The sequence below is a fragment of the Panthera tigris genome, chromosome X (assembly GCF_018350195.1).
Source record: "Panthera tigris isolate Pti1 chromosome X, P.tigris_Pti1_mat1.1, whole genome shotgun sequence".
Classification (NCBI taxonomy): Eukaryota; Metazoa; Chordata; class Mammalia; order Carnivora; family Felidae; genus Panthera; species Panthera tigris.
The window spans coordinates 20517331-20540778 of record NC_056677.1 but is presented as its reverse complement, the minus strand read 5'-3'; the positions used below and the strand labels follow the sequence as shown (position 1 = coordinate 20540778).

General features: G+C 40.9%; 1 protein-coding gene across 2 annotated transcripts in view; it reads right to left on the bottom strand.

The window, feature by feature from the left end:
• POLA1 (DNA polymerase alpha 1, catalytic subunit) overlaps positions 1-17284 on the bottom strand; it is a 300131-nt gene extending 282847 nt beyond the window's left edge. For both annotated transcript variants that reach the window (XM_007087856.3, XM_042974042.1), the window contains exons 1-6: positions 17201-17284; positions 12546-12670; positions 9999-10095; positions 8973-9053; positions 724-839; positions 212-274 (exon numbers count right to left, since the gene is read on the bottom strand). In XM_007087856.3, coding sequence (XP_007087918.2) covers positions 212-274; positions 724-839; positions 8973-9053; positions 9999-10095; positions 12546-12670; positions 17201-17243 — 525 coding nt within the window. In that variant the 5' untranslated portion in view covers positions 17244-17284. The remainder of the gene's footprint in view (positions 1-211; positions 275-723; positions 840-8972; positions 9054-9998; positions 10096-12545; positions 12671-17200) is intronic.
• Positions 17285-23448: the final 6164 nt, after the last annotated feature.

The following is a 23448-nucleotide window of genomic DNA, read 5'->3' as shown; positions in this document are numbered from 1 at the left end:
ATTTGGAGAGTTGTTTGTGTGTGTGTGTGTGTGTGTGTGTGTGTGTGTGCGTGTGTGCGCACGCGCATGTGTGTGTCTTGGAGGGGGGAGGTTGTGTTATCGCTGAATTTTTTGTTTTAAATTCTAGCAGCAGTCTGTTTTGTAAAATTACTGAATTGTTTCTTCAGCCTATGTCCCCCGCATATTTGACAACTCCCCGAGAATGACTTACCTCAGTGTTCAGATCTTGGAGAATGTCACCTAGCAGATCATCCTTAGACAAGTCGACAGCTTTCTGAAAAGTATAATTGGAGACAGAATGAGAAAGCCCTGCACTTCACGTTCTCACCCACACCATGTGTCTGTGAAAGGAAGAACCCAACCAGTCAGTCCTTGCCTCTCCAGTCCCCACCCTGAGGACTCACCTACCGTTCAGATCTTAACCACCACCTGTGTACATGCAACTCCTAAACCTAGAGCCCCCATCCTGTTTTCACCCTCATTCCAGGAGCCTCCGGCTAATCAATGAAATAAACACCCTGTCCGTTCACTTTTCTATCTCCGAGTTCCAAACAATGAGGTGCCTAAATTCATCTAGAAATACACATCCAACTTCGTGAAAGTGGGAAAATACAATGGAAATATCTGAGCTCAAGAACACTGAGCACCTATTGTCCATACAATCAAATACTAAATTTACTTCTCAAAGAAAAAGACAAAATACAAGGAAACCATGAAACTCACGTCTGCAGTCTTCTTCCCAGCACTAGCAATGAACAGTGACTTGATATTGTTTGGTTTTGTCACCACAGCCTTCTTTACATTCCTCCTGTCTTTAGTACGTGCTTTTTTATCTTTGCCTGTTGGAATACAACTTAGTCATAAACATGTACAACTAAAAGCCTAGTCACCTGCCCTCTGTATAGGAGAATGAAAAGAAAAACATAAAGAATTCAAAATACAAAAACACAGGTGCCTAGCTGGCTCAGTTGGTAAAGCATGTGACTCTTGACCTTGGGGTCATGAGTTCAAGTCCCATGTTGGGCGTGAAGCCTACTAAAAAAGAAATAATAAAATACAAAAATATGAGACTTTATACGTGGTACACAGGGAAGAATCTTTAAAAGTGGCTTAATTCAGGAAAACTTTGGCTAAATGTTATTATAAAAACTGATGATGGGGGACATGGCTGGCCCAACTGGTGGAGCATGTGACTCTTGATCTCAGGGTTGTGAGTTCGAGCTGCATGTTGGATACAGAGATTACTTAAAAATAAAATCTTAAAAAAAAAAAACTGATGAAACACTAAATATCAGGATAAGTTACTAAGCAGGACTGTTTAATGGCTATTGTTAGTGTGAACAGAAATCTTTTTAAAAGGTAGGATTTTTTTTTTTGTTTTTTCTCCAAGAGAAATGAAACAACCAAGCTCATCTGGAACCAGAGGATTAGCCTAGCAGCCTTCATCAGATCATCTTTTTTAGTGCTATCCTGATGGCAGGAAAACTGAAATATGAAGAAATAGGATTACCAATCATGGTAGTGTAGCATCCTAATTTCCATCTTCTGAGGAAGAGCAACCACACACACACACACACACACACACACACACACAATATGTTGTAACAACACTAAACGGCACAGAAACATTTTTTCCATGTTTTCTCTTATGGCAATGTGTTAATCACCTACAAACTCTTCTAATACTGCCAGTTTTACTCCCTCTTTCTGATTCATTCCAGAACTCTCTACCTCAAAAAGACCTAGAATGAATAGCTAATACAGTGTGGCGTAAGAATACACACACCAGGGGTGCCTGGATGACTCAGTCAGTTTAGCGTCCAACTTCGGCTAAGGTCATGATCTCAGGGTTTGTAAGTCCGAGCCCCACCTGTCGGGCTCTGTGCTGACAGCTCAGAGCCTGGAGCCTGCTTCAGGTTCTGCATCTCCCTCTCTATCTGCAACTCCCCTAGTCATGCTCTGTCTCACTCTTTCAAAAATAAATAAACATTAAAATAAATTTTTAAAAGAAGATATCCACCAGATGAAATAGAAAATTGAATCCAGAAAAGACTGAATTACTTGTGTAACCTAGCATATAATAAAGGTGGCATCTTATATCACTGGGGAGAAAATGGACTTTTTAACAAGTAGTGTTGGTTCTCCAATTGTAAAGAAAACAGTACCAACACCAAAAAAATCACAGATCAAAAAATTTTTAATGAAAATAGACAAATACTTTCAAGTTCCTTTGTAAGCTGGGTATAAGAAAAGTATTTCTAACAGATTCAAAATCCATCTGCAAGAAAAAAATTGACAGATTCAATTATACCAGAAACAGGTTTAAAGACAAAACACAAGAAAACTTTTGCAGTGCTTTGCAGATAAAGAACCAATTTTTCTGATTAAAAAAAACTCCTGGGGTGCCTGGGTGGTTCAGTTGGTTAGGCATCTGACTCTTGATTTCAGCTCAGGTCATGACCTCACAGTTCAGGAGTTTGAACCCCACATCAGGCTCCGTGCTGACAGTGTGGAGCCTGCTTGGGATTCTCTCTCCCTCTCTCTGCCCCTTCTCTGCTCATGCCCAAGCACTCTATCAAAATAAATAAATGAACTTTAAGAAGAAATCCCAATATTAAAAAAGCCCCAAAAACAATGTGCACAATAAACACAAACATACAGTTCACATTAAAAAATATATAAACAGTCGGGGCTCAGTGGGTTGAGCATCTGACTTCAGCTCGGGTCATGATCTCACAGTTTGTGAGTGCGAGTCCCGCATCAGGCTCTGGGCTGACAGCTCAGAAACTGGAGCCTGCTTTGGATTCTGTGTCTCCCTCTCTCCGTTCCTCCCCCGCTCACTCTCTGTCTCTCCCTCCTTCAAAAATAAACAAACATTAAAAAAACTTAAAAATTTAAAATGTATAAACAGCTCTAAGTTTCATGAAAAGATGTTCAACTTCATCTGTAGAAGAAACGCAAATGAAAACCACATTCAGATGTCACTTCTCACGTATCAGAACGCCAAAAATCCAAAGGCCTGACAAGGCACTCTGTTGGCAAGGCCATAGGGTCTAAATGGACACTCATACTGTTCATGGGAGTGCAAAATGGGACAAGTACTAGAGCAGTATCTCCTAAAACTCCATGTGCATTTACTCTCTGAGCCAGCAATCCTCCTTCTAGGAGTTTTCTCTGAGAAAAGCACCACACACACTAAGTTACTCAATGCAGATTTTTTTGTGAAAGCAAATTGTTGAAAATCTAATTGACAACTCACGGAAACCATTTGAATACACCATCATCACATGTTTATACAGTTAAATACTATGCAAGTATGTAGAAACAAGTAAGTAAGAAAGAGGTATCTCCATGTGCTAATATGGAATGATTTTCAGGTCACCCTGTTAAGTGAAAAAACAGAGTATAAAAGCACCCACAGAAAAATCTCTTTTGTGTGAGAAAAAAATAAAAATATACACACATAATTCCATTCCTGGGTATATACCCAAAAGAACTGAAAACAGGTGTTCAAACAAAAACTTACACATGAATGTTTGTAGCAGGACAATTCACAATAACCGGAAGGTAGAAACATCCCAAATTCCATCAGCTAATAAATGGATAAACAATATGTGGTATAGCCTTGCAATGGATTATTATTCAGCCACAAAAAGGGTGGAAGCGCTAATACATGCTACAACATAAGGGAACCTTAAATCATTATGCTAAATGAAAGGAGCCAGATACAAATGGCCACATATTTTCAAAATAGGCAAATCCACAGAGACAAAGACTAGTGGCTGCCAGGTGATAGGAGAAGGAAGACTGAGGAGCGACTGCTTAATGGGTATGGGTTTCCACCTGGGGTGCTAAAAATGTTCGGGGGTGCTAAAAATGTTCGGGGGCGCCTGGGTGGCGCAGTCGGTTAAGCCTCCGACTTCAGCCAGGTCACGATCTCGCGGTCCGTGAGTTCGAGCCCCGCGTCAGGCTCTGGGCCGATGGCTCAGAGCCTGGAGCCTGTTTCCGATTCTGTGTCTCCCTCTCTCTCTGCCCCTCCCCCGTTCATGCTCTGTCTCTCTCTGTCCCAAAAATAAATAAAAAAACGTTGAAAAAAAAAATTTTAATAAAAATGTTCTGGAACTAGATAATGGTCATGGCTACAAACATTGTTAACTTATTCAACATCAATTATAATAAAATGTATGTGTATTTAACTGCAAAAAGGGCATTTTTTTCGTGTACCTAAAAATGAAAAAATTGTAGAACATTTGTGAAAAACATACGAGAAATAATTTTTTATTGAAATCATTTGGCAGTTTGAAACCAGAATAGAATTAATGGCCAAAATGTTTAGAACACAAAATACAGGTCCTAATACAGGGTATCAAAAGAGAAGGTCAACAGAGGTTTGAATAGCATGAAAGGTTTCTTAAGTAGGCTTTAATCTTCCCATCATAGGTTAGTAGTATCTAGAGAAGGACAAAAAGAAACAAAGAATAGGAGTCAACAGCTGATGTACAAACTTTCACAGTGTTAGTACTTCTGTTTTGTTTGTTTTATTCATTTTCCTACTTATGTTTTTTCATTAGGACTTAGTTAATATTTTCTGCTTCTATTTGAAAACATGTCAGGGACTGGATCCACACCAGAGAGTTGTCCTTTTAAATCTATGCAAAACTCTACAATTTCTTCTAAGTCTTCCAAGGGGACTACAGAATTCTCTTTCCCTTCCTAAGATCTTAGGGACCTTATTGGGCTCTCCTGAGGGGCACTGAGGCAGTGGGGACTCATGGATGAATGGTGGCAAAGCATGGAATAAAGACGTATAAAACTGAGAATGCCAAGTCATTCTCTTCACTGATGTATTACTAGGAAGAGATAACAAGATGACAATGGAAACAAAAAGATGACTCGTGTATTCAACAAATACTGCATACTTTCTCTGCACGTGCTACTGTGACTGGCACTGAGATGACTAGGACATGGGTCCTTTCATCAAAAACCTCCGGGTCCAGTGCAACCTAACTTACAGATAACAAAACTCAGGTCCAGGTAACTGATGGGAGTCATTAAAGATGATAAAGACAATTCACAACAAAGCCGTAACTCAAAGTCTTCCTCCGTTCAGGGAGATAAAAAGCACACAGGTTCCTTTCATTCTCTTCTTCATGGACACACAAAAACTACAAATACACAATTAGCCACACTGCTACCAAATGGTACCACCGTGTAGAGTCCCTACATTACACAGGTTAGCAGAAACCAGGAAGACAGTCCACATATTTACCGTAACTAATGAATGACTAAGTAACATCCAACATTAAAAAATTACATTTATCCTTATTTCTTTTGTGGAAGGAAAACAGGAAGGATAATCAGAAACTATTAAAAATGGTTACCTAGGGAAACTGGGTAAAAACCAAGTAGAGAGCACAGTGATGAGGATAAGATTTATCTGAGTCTTGATCTCAGTATCGTTGTGATTTTGAAATCATGAAAATCTTTCACAATATTCAAAAATTGAAATTGAAACAAAGGATTTTTTTAAATCCTAATTTGAATACAAACACAAATGAACCTTGGTAGTAAACTGATAAAATAGCACAAAGAAAAAAATACTTCATGCACCTTCCAAACACAATCCTCTAACTATACACCCTTAGTGAGAACAAATAAAACTGCAAAGAAATTATTTAGCCATTTTTATGTACAATTCAGTAGAGCTACATATATTCACAGCATTGTTCAACCGATCTCCAGAACTTTTTCAATTGTTTGTAAAATGATTTATTTATTTATTTATTTATTTATTTTGAGAGAGAACACGTGAATGGGGGAGGGCAGAGAGACAATCCAAGGAAGACTCCATACTGATAGTGCAAAGCCCAACACGGGGCTCGAACCCATGAGATGCAAGATCATGACCTGAACCGAAGTTGGACAGTTAACCAACTGAGCCACCTGGGCACCCCAAACTGCAAAGAAATAATAAACTTCACTTAGAAAGGTTGCCAGTAGACATATTGGTTTAGTAGCTCTAAAACTTCTAAAATTATTTTGTGTGTATTTTAAAGGACAAGGGTTTTTGGGCTGCTTGGATGGCTCAGTCGGTTAAGCGTCTGACTTCGGCTCAGGTCATGATCTCACGGTATGTGAGTTCGAGCCCCAGGTCGGGTCTGTGCTGACAGCTCAGAGCCTGGAGCCTGCTTCAGATTCTGTCTCCCTCTCTCTCTGCCATTCCCCAACTCATGCTCTGTCTCTTTCTGTCTCAAAAACAAATAAACGCTAAAAAATTTTTAAATAAATAAGAAAAATAAAGTACAAGGGTTTTCACGACATTGAAGGCAGATACAAATACAGAATTGGAGAAGACAAAGTAAGAACCCTGTGGTACTATATTTGAAATGAATGTATCACTATAAAATCATGACAGACACACATATAAAATCTCTTAGTTCTAGTCACTAAAAGGGCCTAAAAACCATTACACCCAGTAGCAAAGAGTACCATCCATCCTCCTGATCTGAATACCACTCTCCACTCAAGGAGCCATGATTCTTGGGGGGAAACGGTTGATTCCAGGTCAGCGACAGGAATAATACAATGAGAACCTGGAACATCTTCCTAGCCCAGGAAGCAAGGAAATGCTCAAAGACCGAAGTGGTCATGTCAAAAAGACATAGGAGGCAGCTCAAAGGAGCTCCCACTGCCAAATTTAGGATAATTTGAACAACAAAAAGAAAAATAATGATAATGGATGCTGAACTAAAACAGTAATTTTATTTCAATCTTTGAGTTTAAAGTGATCATTTTAAAAAGGAAAGAGGGAAAAAAAAAGGAAAGAGAAAGTCATCAATAGATGCTGAAAGCATTGGGTGATAGTTGGTGAGTGAAAGATATACACATGATCTCACATATCATCCCTTATGTACATTAATACAAAGGTGGAAAAGTAGCTTTATAAGGAAGAGATCTGATGAACATCACTTTGGCCAAGAGAGCAAACTCAGTATCACCAAGAATAGGACAAAATGACATTATGTGCCTCTTAATATGATCAGTGGAAAGGACACAATTTCTTCTATATTGCATTTTTGACAAAATATTTCATCTCTAGGGGCACTTGGGTGGCTCAGTCTGTTGAGCGTCCGACTTCGGCTCAGGTCATGATCCCAAAGTTTGTGGGTTCGAGCTCCGCGTCAGGCTCTGTGTGGACAGCTTGGAGCCTGGAGCCTGCTTGGATTCTGTGTCTCCCTCTTTCTCTGCCCCTCCCCTGTTCGTGCTTTGTCTCTCTCTCTCAAAAATGAAAAACATTAAAAAAATTTTAAATATTTAACCTCTATACACCAAGAAGCAATCAGGCAAATCCCAGATTGTGGAATAGTGAACAAAACCAGCCTGGTCCCTTAAAGATGTCAAGGTCATGAAAGACACCCCCCCCCCCCCGCCCACCAAAAAAAAGCCAGAGAGGGAGGAGAGGATGGATGGTGCCGTTCTATACTAAATAACACTCAAGAGACATAAAAACTGAAATGGACTCTGCACTTGAAAAAACAGGTATCATTTTGGGCTGAGGAAATCTTAATGTGAACGATATATTAGATAATATTATGAGAATAGTACTGTGGCTAAGTACACAAGCGTTCTTGTTCTTAGCAGGTCACTATTGAAACCTGTAGAAGTGAAGCATCATGGCTTTAAAACTTACTTTCAACAAGTTAACGAAAACTTAAGTCTGTGTATACGTGGTTGAGAAGGGGGAAGAGGAAGAAAGTAAATGTTAAAAATCCACAAATTAGGGCCCAGTATTTCTAAAAAAGGACAAGATAGAACAGATTTTAGGCTTTGTGGCTGCACACATCTCTCACACTGCTGCATATTCTTCCTTGCATTTTTCTCTTTTTTAAAAACACCTTTTAAAAATGAAAAAACCAGGGCATCTGGGCAGCTCAGTCAGTTGAGTATCCAACTTCTGATTTCAGCTCAGGTCATGATCCCCAGGTCGTGGGATCAAGCCCCCTATCAGGGTCCGTGTTGAGAGTGGAACCTGCTTAAGATTCTCTCTCTCTCTCCCCCTCTCCCTCTGCCCCTGCTTGCACTCTCCCTCCCTAAAATTTAAAAAAAAAAAAAAAAAGAAAAGAAAAAAACATTCTGAGCTGGGGCCCTACATAGTAACAGGCATGATTTCCTTCTGAGGTTAAAAAAAAAAAAAAAAAAAAAAAAAAAAAAAAACCAAAAAACGTGAGACCAACTGCTGTGATAGCTGCGCAACTCTGTGACTATAGTAAACACCACTGAAATGTACACTTTAAATAGATGAATTGTATGGTATGTGAATTACAGTTCAATAAAGCGGTTTAAAATAAACTGGCTGTGAGTGGGCCATAATTTGCTGACCCATGATCTACACTTGGTGGTAATAATGAGGCAAATCAAAAAAAAACAAACACTAAAGACAATTTCCCCTTCACATTTTACAGAAACTAAATCAGGCTTGTTTACTTAAGAAAAAACATTTTGTCAAAGATTACGTAGCTAAGAAAATCTGACACATTCATTTGTATCATTTTAAATTTTGATTAGACAAAGCAAGTTGATTACTAAATCTAATTATTGTACTATGCTACTATCAAAGAGCTAAAATTGTAAGCACATCAATTCAGTAGAAATTAAAAGACATCATTTATTGCTGCAGCTTTCAAAATCACCAAGTCTAAAATGACCACAGAAATGAAATTCCAAAATAAGTAAAAGACCAAACTCTTTGGATCATAGAGACACGAAAACTTCCTTTCATGGTATTGTTTTTCTTTTTACATTTAATTTTCTACAGAACTACGCTTCTCTCAATATGAGAACATATACCACACCTAAAAACAGTTGTGGTAGGTCCTTTACCCTTAAAGGAACCCGTGTCAAAGTACCAAGTCATCGCAAATGTTAATGCTTTATATCTCAAAATGGCACTCTCTTAGAAACAAAATAGTTACCTTTCTCATAAGAATCAAGGGCATCGTCTTCAAGGTCATCATCAAAAATCTCTCGGCCATCCTCCACATAGCCAATACCATCTACAGGACAAAATTTTAAATTGGAATCAAGTTTCTAAAAGTGGCTAGTAGTATTTTAGCCACCACCACCACCACAACAAAACACCTTTTATACCCACTCAGATGTTCTCCCGGCCTGTGCCATCTTTAAGTGTAGCAGAAACCTGGTTCAGATGAGTGTCAGATGAAGCACAACATTTACATACACAGCAGGTTTGCTGAGTCAAAACAAAAGGAAATATGCTATGCCCATCCAGGTGAGCTAGGGAAACAATTTGGCCCTCAGGATCAAAGTCTGCCACAACAGGATGCTTAGCAGTAGTTTTGCTCTACCAAAAGAATAAAAAGTACAAGAATCGAGATCACAGAGGCCCAGAAAAAGCACCTCGGTCTCCAGGGAAAAGTGGCAATATAGCTGAGTCCAACTACAGAAAAAGAAACATAAATATGGTCACAGGTGCAGTCTACACCCCCCGCCCCCGCCGGTGGTCGGCAATCACATGGCCAAGAAGTCACACCCAACAAGCAGTAACCAGTGGGCTTTCCACATGGGTTGTAAGAACATCGGGACCAGCCTCTGCCCGGAGCTTTCCACTGTCCAGGTTACTGTTCACGCAAAGAGCTTCGTGTAATCCTCACAGACATTCTGTGCAACAGGTAGTTTTCTTATCCCCACATCACCTGAGGATACCCCACAGGTACATGGTTCCTCCCAATTCCTAGCTCCTTCTTGGAGGTTTTATACTAGCTCCTGAGATATGTGGCCGGATTCTCCAAATATCCCAAAACAAACTTCGTATTGTACTGCCTCTGCACTCTCAAATACTGTACTTGAGAAAAATCTGAACCAATGGTATGATCTTCACAGTGTCTTACGTCTGCTCGTGCAAAGCAGCAACTCCACTGCACAAGACTCTACACAACACAACTAGTACAGCGTCTAGGAGGCCATTTCCTCCCACATACCGTCATCCACGATCCAGTCATCATCCTGACGGGCCTGAACCAGCTTCGAATACTGTTCTTCATCAACTTCTTCATAAACACTTGTGAAGTCCTCAACCTGCCATCATACAAGTTTGAGAAAGCTTCAAACGGAGTGAAAGCGTTAAACATTTCTGATGGAAAATCGTCAAATTGAAACTGGAATGGCAGCCTGAAGGAGTAGCTGCAACCAAATCATGAGTTCTGACATTCAACACCACTACCAGGTTTTCCTTAAATAGACATCAATTAACTTAGTATTCCTTTTACGTGGGTGTTAACACAAGATATTAAATGATTCCATTAGCATAATACACTTGTCACACCATCAATTACTCATCGGCTTCATAAAAAACAAACTGAATTATAGCCAATTCTTTGGTAGTTGCTTTGGGGATTATTCGCTTGTAACTTCTAGACTGGTTTCTCCTGTACTTAGCAAACCCATAAGGCATGCTAACCCCCTCTCCACTAGCTGGTGATGTCCTGCAAACTGACAATTTTATGAACTATTCAACCAACCAAATATAGTTCAAAAGGAAACCCTCCCCCATCTATCTCCGTCTCCCACTCAGCAAAACAAGCATACTCCGTATTCTACAGACACACTAGAAACAATGTTTCAGTGATCCCTGTCGGCATTACCACTGATGTCCTACCGTTCTCAGGCCCTGAGACTGCAGAGACTGGAATGCCGAGCTAGGTGAAGGGCAAGTCCTCCAGCAACATGAGCTGCCCAACTGCAGGAGGGCCAGAACACCAGGATTTATTGACATGAACAGAGCAGAGCTCTTCAGCACAACGTAAGCAACAAGCAGAACAGAGGCCGCCACCTCAGCGGCTACAGTAACAGGCCATCGGCACCTGGTGGTCTGCTTAGAAGAATTCAAAGACACCTCATTAAAAATCCCCCCCTTCTCTCCAGAGTTCAAGCGGGAAAGGGGCTAGAAGAAATGACTAACTCCAGCTGAAAAGCTAAGACTCCAGGAAAAATCGCTTGGACGTGGAGCTTTGAGAGCCCGATGTGCAGAGCTGACTAGACTCCTGCCATAGCAATGAGACTTCTAACAATGCCAGGATCAGGCTTGGTTTTCACCAGCTATTTAATCTGCTCCATAGGGATCACCGGAAAATGTTGATTTGGCCTTTCACCATTTGATAACAGAAACTACCTGCCCTACCGAATTAAGTTTTTGACAACCCAAACACAAACCCATCCAACAATATTACTATACTGACCAAGTTTCTTTTGGCAGGGGAAGGGAACTGGCAGGATGACTTTTGTTGGTTAAAGTCTATCAGGCATACTTTGTCTCTTATTTAAGTAACTCACTTTAATATACTATCAAAAAGATACCAGAAAACTATTTTAACAAATTATTTTGAGTAAAATGCCATTTTGACTCTATGTCACAAAACAGAGCTACTGCTTGGCATGAACCCTTAGAGCCATGCAATTAACATGAGTGATTAAAGAAAAATCAGTCACATCGTGTCAACATCTGAAATGCCCCCACAGAACTCCTTTACAGAAGTTCCTACATTAAAAATGCTTTACTCCTGCTTTACTATAATCCTTTTAGCAACCCTTTGTGATCTGGTTGACTCACTTAACTTGACTGAATGATGGCAAGTGAAAAAAAAAAACACTCTTCTACTTTCTTAATTGCATAGCACAGTATATACCATGGTTAAATATGCAGATTCTGAAGCCAGACTGCCTGCGCTCAAATCCAGGCTCCAGGATCCACCACTGTGACCTCAGGATTCTCACCTGTGAAATGCTGTTAATCATAGTATCTAACTTTTTCATGATTATTGGGAAGATTAAATAAATGAACCTATTAGTAAAAGAACTTAAAACAGTGTTTGCTAAAAAAGTATATGAGCAGTTGGAGTTATCACTATTTTCTAGTATTAATTAATCACTTTCTAGCCCTAAGGCAGCTAAGATACTCTAAGATATAGGAAGCACACTGAAAGGGAACGCAGACAATGCTGTCTAGATGGCAGCCACTCCTTTTTTTTTCCTTTTTTACCTGCAGGCCAAAAGGGCATCACATTCAATCTTACACATAGGACACAACAGGAGTAAGGCCCAAGTCCTTGCAGATTCACCCCTTGCAGATGAAATTAGAAAGAAAAATTCTCTCCACGAAGTAGTGCTTAGCTAGACTGCTCAATACCTTAAGAGTAAGGTAAAAGCATTTCTAAGTTTCCCCCAACAAAGCTATGGGACTTACCAAAGCTACAGTGTGCTTAATAAGGACAAAAATGTAGATCTGCTTTCATCAGAATTTGAATAGCATGCGTAAAGTGTCTTACAGGAACTCAAAGGGTCAAGCAGTGTACACAATGTGCAAATCTACTTCATGCCCATGCTTGTTTAATAGTAAGAAATGACTATCACAACAAGAGCGAATTATATGCTTATTTCTCATCAATGACAAAGGGGACATAAAATACCGACAGGCTATGAATTAGATAAAGCACAGGAGGGGAAAAAAAAAAAGAAAAATGGTTACTTACTTCATATTTATACTTCTCACCAGCTTTAGCCCTTTTCAGTCTTTCTAGAGCTTCCTGGCGCCCTCTCTTTGATTTCTTTTCTCGCCTGGATCGAGAAGCTACAAAACTCCCTGAATCTGACAGAGCTGAAAAAAAGCCAAATTTATAGGAAATGTTAGAAAATTGCCAGCCATCTTTCCTCAGTAACAGGGATGTTTCTAGCCAATAGTAACAATTTTAATATTATACACACATACTTTTCATATTGTAGACAGTAAGTTCAAAGGTCATATTCATGCAGCTCCTGTGACTCCAGAAATTTTCTCTAAGACCCAGTGAAAATAACTGAAGCAACTGTTATTTTTTTCCTCCCCAAAGAGGAAAATTCCAAATTCAACTGATATCTTATGGAGACACTGCAGAATGGAGATCAGCCATTAGTCCATAACCTTTCCATTAAAAATGACAGCCCATAAGCAGAGTTATAGGAGAAGGACAAGTCATTTTGTATTCTATTAATACTTGAAAGTCTTTGAAGGAGCATCTGCTTTTTGCATTGTACTAGGCGCTCTGAAAGACGCAAAGATCAGAAAGACATGGTTTGTGTACTCACAGAATTCATAATCTAAAATGGGAGATAAGTTAACAACTAGTTCAAAACCAGTCTTTAGGATACCTGCCCTAACAGAGGGGCAGATAAAGTACTTGGAATTTCAAAGCAGGGATCAAGTGGGTGGTTGGGAGAATTTAACAAGCAGGGCTCTGAAGAGATTGAATCCTTCACTAACTTCCAGGCCTCACTCAGTCGGTTACAACATGGTATGATAGTGCAAAATTACAAAGATTAAAATGTATTTTGTCAAAAATTACTGGAATATCAGAAGGCCTCAGTGTTCGTTCATTCAACTTTTGAATTATTCATGTTTTTGGTCATTATCAACTGACCACCACACACATACACTGAAAAGAGTTCATCCACAAAATTAAGACTTTCATTTACCAGCTGAAGAATAACCAAGGCAAGCGAGGCAGTGCTGCCTGCCAGCCGTGAGTTTCAGCTTAGCACGATTGCCATCTAGGTCTGTGAAATTGAGTATTTTATTGTATTTGATGCTAATTATTTTATAAAAAGGAGTAGGCACAGAAAAGAAGTATTGATGAGATGAATCCTAAAAGCTCCAATCCCTCTGGAACATTCATAACAACATTAAACTGACTGACAAAGTGTTTGACTGAAATAGAAGATGCAATTTAAAGTTAAATTTAAATGCTGACAATAAACTGTTGAAAACTAGATCTTAAAGGTGAAGCATAATTAGAGATCTTATTTTTTCTAGCTTTCTGGAAATGGAATCTCTTTCTACCATCTCAGTCTATTGTTTGACTTTTGCATCTTTTAAGTCCATTTTCAAAAAAGCGTTAAGTAAAAATTAAGGCAAGCAGGTAGTTGATGATGACAGCCACAAATCTTGGGTGTCACTCAAATGATTTCAAAAAATCATGAGCAGGCCTACGCGAAAAGGTTTCAGAGATTATTGGGCATGACCAGTGAGAGTGAAAAGTTGGTCTCAGTATATTTTTAAAGACTCCGTGGACCCCTTTAGTAGACTATCCTGACGAAATCTACAGTTCTTCAAATGGACTTACTTCACAGGCAATACTGTGCCACTCTACAGGATTTGGGGTACAATTACAAGCAAGAGACAGCTGCCTGTCGTCAAGGGGGCTCACAGTCAAATAAAGCAAAAGGACCTGAGGTTCCCACGATCATACAGACACGGTGCCCAATAAGAAGGAAGAACAAAGTACTCAGGAAACACAGAAATGAGCACTGTTAATTTTGCCTGAGAAATCAGAGAAGCCTTCACAGGGGAGGTTGCCAACACTGACCCAGGAAGAGAAAATAGAATTTCACCATCATTGTATAGGGGGAAAAGGGGCAGAAGCACAGAAAAAAAGCATGAGCCAAATTACAAAGGGATGAAACTGCCAAGTGCATTCAGAAACCGTGAGAAAGTCAGCATGGAAGATAAATTTGACATCAAAGTGCAGAGTGGGAGAACAGATTAGGGAAAAGCAGTACAATCCAACTCCACCACTTACTGGGTGACATGAGACCACCAGTTAATGTCTCTGAGCTGCAGTGATCAGATGTCTTGTTGTTGGTTTTTAAGCTGCCCAGCACCTGAACCTATCTGTGAAACTCCCCGCTTATAAATCTTGCTCAGACACACAGAGCCCAAATGTCACTACATAAGTTGCAAAACCAGATGCTCTTTCCCAGACACCCTTGAGACTAGAGCATGAACATATAAAAGAGGCTCTATCAATTAAGAACACCAGTTCAGACTTTCAATCAGACGCTCGTGACAGAAGGAAAGGGGGGTGGGCTAAAGTAAGATTCTAGAAGTAGTATCAGCTGCAAGAGGATTACCTGGGCTCACGGAGCCAGCAATGTCTCAAGGTACAAACTATAACATCAAGTACTTGGCCATGGCTGGCAATGACCTCCTCCGTAGACAAGTTTTGGGACATGACTTTAATCACATTCCTGGCTAAGCAGCCCCTTGACTGACTCTCCAATCCTCCTGGAGTTTCTGTGAACAACATATCCTTCTAATCCCTAAAATCCTTCCAATCAATTCCTTTTTTCTATTTACGTCAGCTAGGGTTGGCTCCTGCAGCTTACACCTAAGGACTCTGACTAATGCAGAGCCTCAGGGTCCTCATCTGGGAAATGGGGATAATCATCTCTGCTCCATAAGGTTGTTAAGCATTAAATGAAGATCCCCGGCTTACTTTGTACTCAGCAGTACAGAATCTCATTTAATGTTTGTGTTATGTGTGTACAGATACAGGGTAGACACACACAGCCCACACACACCACACCTAGCAGTACCATGTTCTAGCTTCTAGAAGGCAAAAATAAAGCAAAGCTGTTTTCTCAGAGAAGCCTCAATATAGCACCACACATAATTAGATCTTTACCATCTCAACTCCAGGAAGATAAAAACCATGTCCAGCTTACCTACCACTGTAATACTGTTGCACCAGAGTCTGGCAGACTGCCTATACCTCGTAGGTACATTATAAATATTTGCTGAATGAACAAATGAATAAACCACCGTACCTGCTTTTTTAAATCATTAAATTCTCCCTGATCCCTTTTCATATATAATAACAGCTAGTTACAGACCTTTCAACTTTTCACTGCCATTGTCAAGGTGCCCCACCTTCTAATACCTAAGGGAAAAAAGGCCTAGAATTTTCTTCTTGGAATGTGTCCAATGCTTCACGTAGGTAAGTTAACCCAAAAAAGCATGAAAATAACCCATTACAAAAGTTTAAATATTTGCTTCAAGATTACCATCTGAAGTACCCCCGTTCTCCCCAAAAGCAGACAGACACTAGCCTGCAACAGTCTTTCAGGTAACAATCTTTCTGCTCTAAGGAAAAAATTCTAGTCACAAGCTCCAGCAACTACTTCATCAACACCATGACTTGAGAGAGTCTCAAGATTACACAGTATCCTCCGAAGAGTGATTTCTTGATGTTCGTAGATGACGTAGTTTTTAGGGTGAAGAAAGACACCCTAGTGGCAAATCACTGATGGAGGGCTGCAAAGACTGTTCACATACTCACAGCCCACACCCCATTTGTAATCCAGGCTAGACGACTCTCCAAAATAAATTGTCTTAAAAACGAAAGGCTAGAAGAAATTGAAATCTGTGATTCACAACCAGGTGAATGCAAAGGAAGCTGATTAGAAAGCAAGTTCTCATTAACGTTGATGTATTTGAGTGACAGGTGATGGAGCTTGAGCTAAGAAAGCGAAGCATCTGATTTTAAGTTAGAAGTTCACTGAAGTGAAGTCACACTAGATGAACACAGTTCAAAAATCAGAAATCAGACAAAGCCATTTACATTTTTGTATTCTATTTCTGGAAGTAAAAGATTACTACTGAAAACGGAGTCATATATATGACATCCCAAATGCTGCTGAGCTGATGCTTTTGGGGGGGGGGGGACTTCACCAGAGACGACTAGATTGTGAATATTATTTCTATGCAGCACTTGAAGAACTTTCGACAGAATTTAAAGAAAAAATTGTTAACGCACAAAGTAGAAATCCATTACCTAAAAAGACAAAACCCATTTGTATCTTGCGGTGACAGCCCTTAGACCTTTCTCTCCTGCTGAGTTACAAGATATAAGCAATTTTCCTGCGAGCTTCTATAGAAAGGGCCCACATCCGTTCTGCCCTAGCCCTCAAGCAGATACTTGGGGCCAGAGTCCGGAGATACTTTGAAGCAAACCCGTGCCCCACCGGGGCCAGTCTGGATGAAGGTGTGCCCAGCACGTGGAACGCGCTCACCAAAAGAAATAAAAAGAAAATGCAGACTGGTGTGGACACCAGGAGTGACACAGGCCCTGCAGGGGGTGTGCTCTGGTTTGCCAGGTGCAAACGGTCCTAAAAGGAAGCACCACCCGATACCAACCAAAGGGGTCCTACCCGGGATGGCCGAGGTCCGCGCCCGAAAAGACCAGTACGGCGACCCGGATGCGCGCCTCTCTAAGACAAAATAAGAGACCACTCCAGAATCCCCACCACCTACAGTCATGCCACGGTCCCTACACTCCCAACTCAGGACCCCGCGCGCGGGGTCATCCCTCACCGCTTGACCCCAGCTCGCAGTCTTCACCGTGCACGAGCGCCATGGTTCCGAAGTCTCCCGATTCCGCGCCAACCAGCCCGAAACTGGCGCGGGGGCCGAGACAGGCGCCAGGCTGAAAGCCAATCAGAGGCTCCGGAGGCTGCGGACTTCCGCCCGGAAGGCCACTGACGTGCCGCGCCGCGCCGCGCCCCGCCCCCGGCCTTCCCGCGGACGCGAATTTGGCGCCCTGTTATGACCCCTCCGGGAAAAGCGCGAGTGAAGGGGAGGCCGAGGAGAACCGGAAAAAGAGGCGGCCGGGCGCTGGAAAGGAGCCGCCTGGAGACGCGCTGCGCAGGCGCACCCGTGCTGATGGGAAAAGATTTGGGCGCGATGCAGTAGGAGCTTTCTGGTTCTGAGAATTGATTTTCCGGGGAAAAAAGACGCGGGAGGGCAGTGGAATGGGCGTGGTTGGACCGGTTCCGCAGAGCCTTGAGAAAACGACTGCCTCCTGCTGCGCACTAGAAGTCTTGCCTGATAACTTGCCTTCTTAGCGTGAGAATAAGTCGCTGTGTGATTTATAGATACGTATATACATATATACATACATATATATACGTATATATGTGTGTATATATGTATATGTGTGTGTGTATATATATATATATACATATATATATATATATATATATATATATATATAGCACTCTCTTACCCAAATGACCAAAAGAAGCATTGTCAATAAGGGGCAATCATATGCCTCTTGATGTGATGCCCTTGGAAAAGGGAACATCACCTATATAATCTTCTGGCAAAAGATGTTTAACCTGAATCTAATCATGAAGAGACGATCAGATGTATTCAAAGTGTAGGACAGTCTATAAAACATCTGGCCCAGACTCTTACAAAATATCAATGCTATGAAAGACAAAATGGCATTAGATCCTTGGGTATGGTACAACATATGTAATGTATGTATCTCATTCTGTCTTTTTCCAAGTAGGTACAACATTTTTATTAAATAATGCCTCCCACACATTTGTAATGTTTTTTCCTACATTTTTGCCCACATACTTGTTGATCTCTTCCTCATGTGACAATTTTATAATATCATTTTTTCTGAAGAGGATATAAAGATCATTCAGTGTGTCCTCCAGCATGGTTGATCAATGTTTGTTTCTTAATTTCTGATTGTTTAGAAATTTTTCTTTCAGCTTTATAATATTATTTAATATCATGTTAAGATATGATCTATATGTTGTGATACATAACACATAATAATTCACACACTTAGTTCCACTCACTGTTTAAAGCACTAGTACATGTATGCCTCCACTTTCCCTTTAAAGAAGTTGTTGAACTTTTGATATTATCAGGTTTATTCCTAACAGAAGGGAACTATTTTGGCGAGGCATCAATAAGAACCAAATCTTTCCTTTACTACTTCACATGTCTGATCATTTTCCACATGCCGTGTTAGAACTCTAAGCATTTCAAATCTTGTCTGTCTTTCATGACCTTCAAATTTCCAGGAGCCAGGACACATAGGACACTTTCATACTATTATGTCACTTCTGGCCCTGCACATTCAGGTCAAAATTCCAAGTCAGCACCGTGGGGTAGGAATATTCCTGGAAGCTATTCCTATAACCAGAAGTCTATCAATAACTTAAGTATAATGAGAGTGCTTTCATCCAACATAAATAGATGCCACTAACTCTAAATGCAGTGCAATACCAAATCAACTTTCCCATAGTAGAATCCCACAATGACTGTGCCCACTCTACCACCACCACGAGGCAGTAAGGGATGTGTATCAAAGGGACAGGTGGTTATTCTCAAAAGCTGATTGTTGCATATTCAGGAATTTTATGATCTGCTTGTTAAACTATTAGTAGCTTGAAAGCAGCCATGGTATTTACACCATGGAAATGGGCAAATGCTACAAATCAGAAATCAGGCCTGATTTTTGGGTGTTTTTTTTCCTTTGAGAGAGAGAGAGAGAGAGAGAGAGAGAGAGTTTACCAGCAAACCACCAAGTAGCCATAACAGATTGTAGTGAAAATATCTTACTTCTGCAACTTTTCACAAAAACCCAAGACCATTGCTAGAGCATCTTCCAGGGCCTCAGAAGTGGCGCATAAGCAAACAAGAGCTCTTGAAACTTGTTTCATCTACTTCATTGTAAATGTACCTCTGTTATCTAATCATGCAAAAAAAATAATCACAATTTGTCTTAGACTTAACTCTATCCTGTACAACGCAGGCCCAGTTTTGCACTGGTTTTGCAAACTGAAAAGTTTTTTTTTTTTAATTTATCACTATTACTATAAGCAAAGAAAAACAAATTGAGACTAACTTGAGATACCATTTCCCACCATTTCTCTTTTCATTCCTCTCCCTCTCTATAGAAGCTCTATCCATTGCTGCTAAACTGCTGTTGAGGAACCACTGATTTTTTGCCAGTGGTGGTGTAAATAGGGACAACCTTTTAGAAAATGATATTGCAATATGTGGCAAGTACCATAAGCATGCTTTTGTCTTTCAAACCATGATTTCCACAGGTAAAAGTTAATAGGAAATAACTCAAAAGAAACAGAATAAATGCAAAAATGTTAATGGCTGCCATTTTCCATTAGCAAAAAGTTGGGACCTTAATGTCCACATCAGAGAAGAGGTTTAATGATGTGATATCAAAAAGATAAAATAGGGGCACCTGGGTGGCTCCGTTGGTTAGGCATCTGACTCTGGACTTCAGCTCAGATCATGATCTCACCATGTGTGAGTTTGAGCCCCACATAGGGCTCTATGCTGACAGCATGGAGCCTGCTTGGGATTCTCTAGCTCACTCTCTCTTTGCCCCTCCCCCACTTGTACCTGCCCATGCTCTCTCTCTCTCAAAAGTAAATAAATAAGCATATTTTACAAAAGATAAATTAATTGGGAAAACTCAGGACATGGAACTTGGGATATTTTATAAAGTTAAAATGGCAGAAGGAAAACTGAGAGGCACACTTAATTGCAACTGTATATCAAATAGCAATGCTATGTAAAATGGAGTATATTTTCTTCAGATGATAGCATTATAGATTCTATTTGCTTACAATTCGTTCTCTTTAACACTATATCGGGAGACATTACAACATCAGGTAGAGTCAGATTTAGGATTTGATTCTTACACTACTAATTTTATGTGACCATCAGCTGGTTACTGAAACCTTAATTTTTTCCTCTATAAAACAAAAATGCTGGGGCGCCTGGGTGGCTCAATCAGTTAAGCATTCGACTTCGGCTCAGGTCATGATCTCACCATTCCCGAGTTCGAGCCCCATGTCAGACTCTGTGCTGACAGCTCAGAGCCTGGAGCCTGTTTCTGTGTCTCCCTCTCTCTCTGCCCCTCCCCCGCTCATTCTCTCTCTTTCTCTCTCCCTCTCTCTCGCTGTCTCGCTCTCTCTCAAAAATAAATAAACATTAAAAAAAATTTAAATGCTTATACTTACCTAAGGAACAATTGTGCAATTTAATTGAAATAACACATGTACAGTGCCATTAAGATGCCAACACCTAAAAGGCATTTAACAAATAGCTATTATGCTTACTGTATTTATACAATAGTCTTAACCATTACACTCATCTTCCTAATAACTATACAAGGTAGAGTATGTTAAGAAATTGCTAGTTGCCTACTGCTACATTAATTCTCCCCCTTCTTCTTGTAACGGAATGTGAATTTTTAGCTGGCCACATTGACAGACAGAGGAAAAGACTATATTTCCCAGCCTCCTTTGCACCAAGGTTTAGCCAAACGACTCATTTCTGACACACAAAATGCAAGCAGTAGTATTGGAGGAGACTTACAGGAAAGCTGCTTGATGAAATCAGATACATATGGAAGGGGACTGGTTTGTTGTTGTTGTTGTTGTTGTTGTTGTTGTTGTTTCCTTTTTGTCTTTTCTCTCTTTCTTCCTGCAACACAGATGTGGTGACCAAGGCTCCAACAACCATCTTGGATTATAAGATAACTGTGAAGAAGAAAGCCATGCAAGGAGATGGTGGAAGAGAATGGTAAGAGCCTTGGTCCCTAACATCTATGAAGCTACTGTACCAGCCCAAGCTATTTGTCTACTCTCCAAGAAACCTTTCTTTTATAAACTAGACTTTTTTTTTCTAGAGGGGAAAACGACCAGCCAACCAGATTCTACTCTGGCATGCCTGCCAGATATATTTCTCATTGCACTCAATAAATTAGGACTCTGATTCCAATAGCAGTGTGAATTTGTTAGCATAAGCCCGGTTATCTTTGGGTTTATTAACAAAACCAGCTTTATGGCCGTGCGGAGTTTCTGAGCCTAAGTCATGTTGTTTATGTGCAGCTGTGGAGGGAGGATTGTCTGCCAGCTGAAAATAGGCAAGGAAATGAGGGGTGCTGCTTGTGCCTTGACGTCCCACAAGGATTCCAGGTGATATGAGTAGATATACGACCCCTCTGGTCAGGTAGCTCATGGTGCCCAAGCTCAAATCATTTTCCCAGGCAGGTGAGCTGCAAAGCCCCTCTCTTGACTTACTTGCTTATTAAAAGGTATAGGGGCAGTGGGGCAGGCCCCTCTCCTAGAGCACAACCCATTATATGTACTGCTGCTCCTGGACAAAGCACACCTCTCTGGGATGGCATCTGCTGACCCTGTGCCAGTGAGGTGTACCTGTGCTGTGGGAACCACATGGTGTTTGTTGAGACCTTTGCTTAAAGGCAATGATTCTGGGGCTGGAACTAATTGAATCAATGCACAGTGGGAGAAATATTTTGACTTAATTATAAACTCACATCACTTCTAAAGCAAGAATGAATGACACCCAGAAAATCAGGAGGCAGAGAGAGAAAATGAAATGGATCTAACATTGCCCAAGGGAGAGACAGGGGAGAACTACTCACTACTGAGGTATGGTCCCTAAATAGATACAGAGAAATACATACAGGCATTAGGTTTTCCTGTTGTTGGGGAGAAATGACTACTTAAACAATTCATGACGACACTTGACATTATTTCGGCTGCCTGGTATCTGACATGTTGGGGGATTTCTCACATTCTTTTCTTTTTAATGTGTATTTATTTATTTTGAGATACAGTGCATGTGCGAAAAGGGGAAGGGCAGAGAGAGAGGGAGACGGAATCCTAAGCAGGCTCTGTGCTGACACGGGGCTCAAACTCACAAACATGAGATCATGACCTGAGCCAAAACCAAGAGTCAGATGCTTAACTGACCAAGCCACCCAAGCGCCCCTGGAGCATCTCACACTCTGAGTTTGTGGGGAGGCAGTCCAACTACCACTTTATTTTTTTAAAAAATTTTAATGTTTATTGGGGGGGGAGGGGCAGAGACAGAGGGGTCCAGGGGGTCCGAAGCAGGCTCCGTGCTGACAGCAGAGAGTCCAATGCAGGGCTCGAACTCAGGAGCCACGAGATCATGACCTGAGCCCAAGTCAGACGCCTAACCAACCGAGCCACCCAGACGACCCCCACCTATCACTTTAGAAGCTGAAAATGCTTTGGTCCCGGCAACTCTGCCAGCTACCACACTAACAGTCTTACGCTTGGCCACCTCCACAAGGGACTTTGAATTTGGAACTAGTGTCACAAAAAACAGGGACATTCTTCACTGGCCGCAGCTTCCCACTTCCTGCTGGGCAGCAATGGCTTCAGAACTGCTGCAAAGGCCAGTGTCCAGGCCACCTGCAATGGCTGAAATGACCTGGGTGCCTTCCACCAAATTGCTCAGAGGTGTGATTTTTACCAGTGATTTCAGCTTCAGAGTGTCCCTTTGTGCCTACCCCCTTCGGCTTGCTTCCTCTGGCTTCCTGGAGATTCTGTGAGTCTCTAATACCCTCTCACAACCCCCTTTTCTTCCTTCTCCCCCATCTCCCCTCCTGTTTCTTCTCTGCCTCCTTTTTTCTCAAATCAGCCAAAGTCTCTTTCTGCTGCTTGTAACTAATATCCCTGGCTGACACAGCATTCTGTTTCTTTGCTTTATTCTCATTCCAAACTCACCAAGCAATATCTTAGCTGGTATTTAACATACTTAAGTATTGGGACAGAAGAATGCTAAACAGAAGAGGACAGCATTCCAGCATTTGGAAAATGACGATCCCCACTATCAGTTACGAGGTGTTTATTTTAGTTAGAATGTGTCTCCTGTGAGTTTAAGTAAAGTAGGTCTGGTTTCCTAAGAAAACCATCTCTGAGTGTTCTAAGGAAATGGAGTCAGTACTCACAACA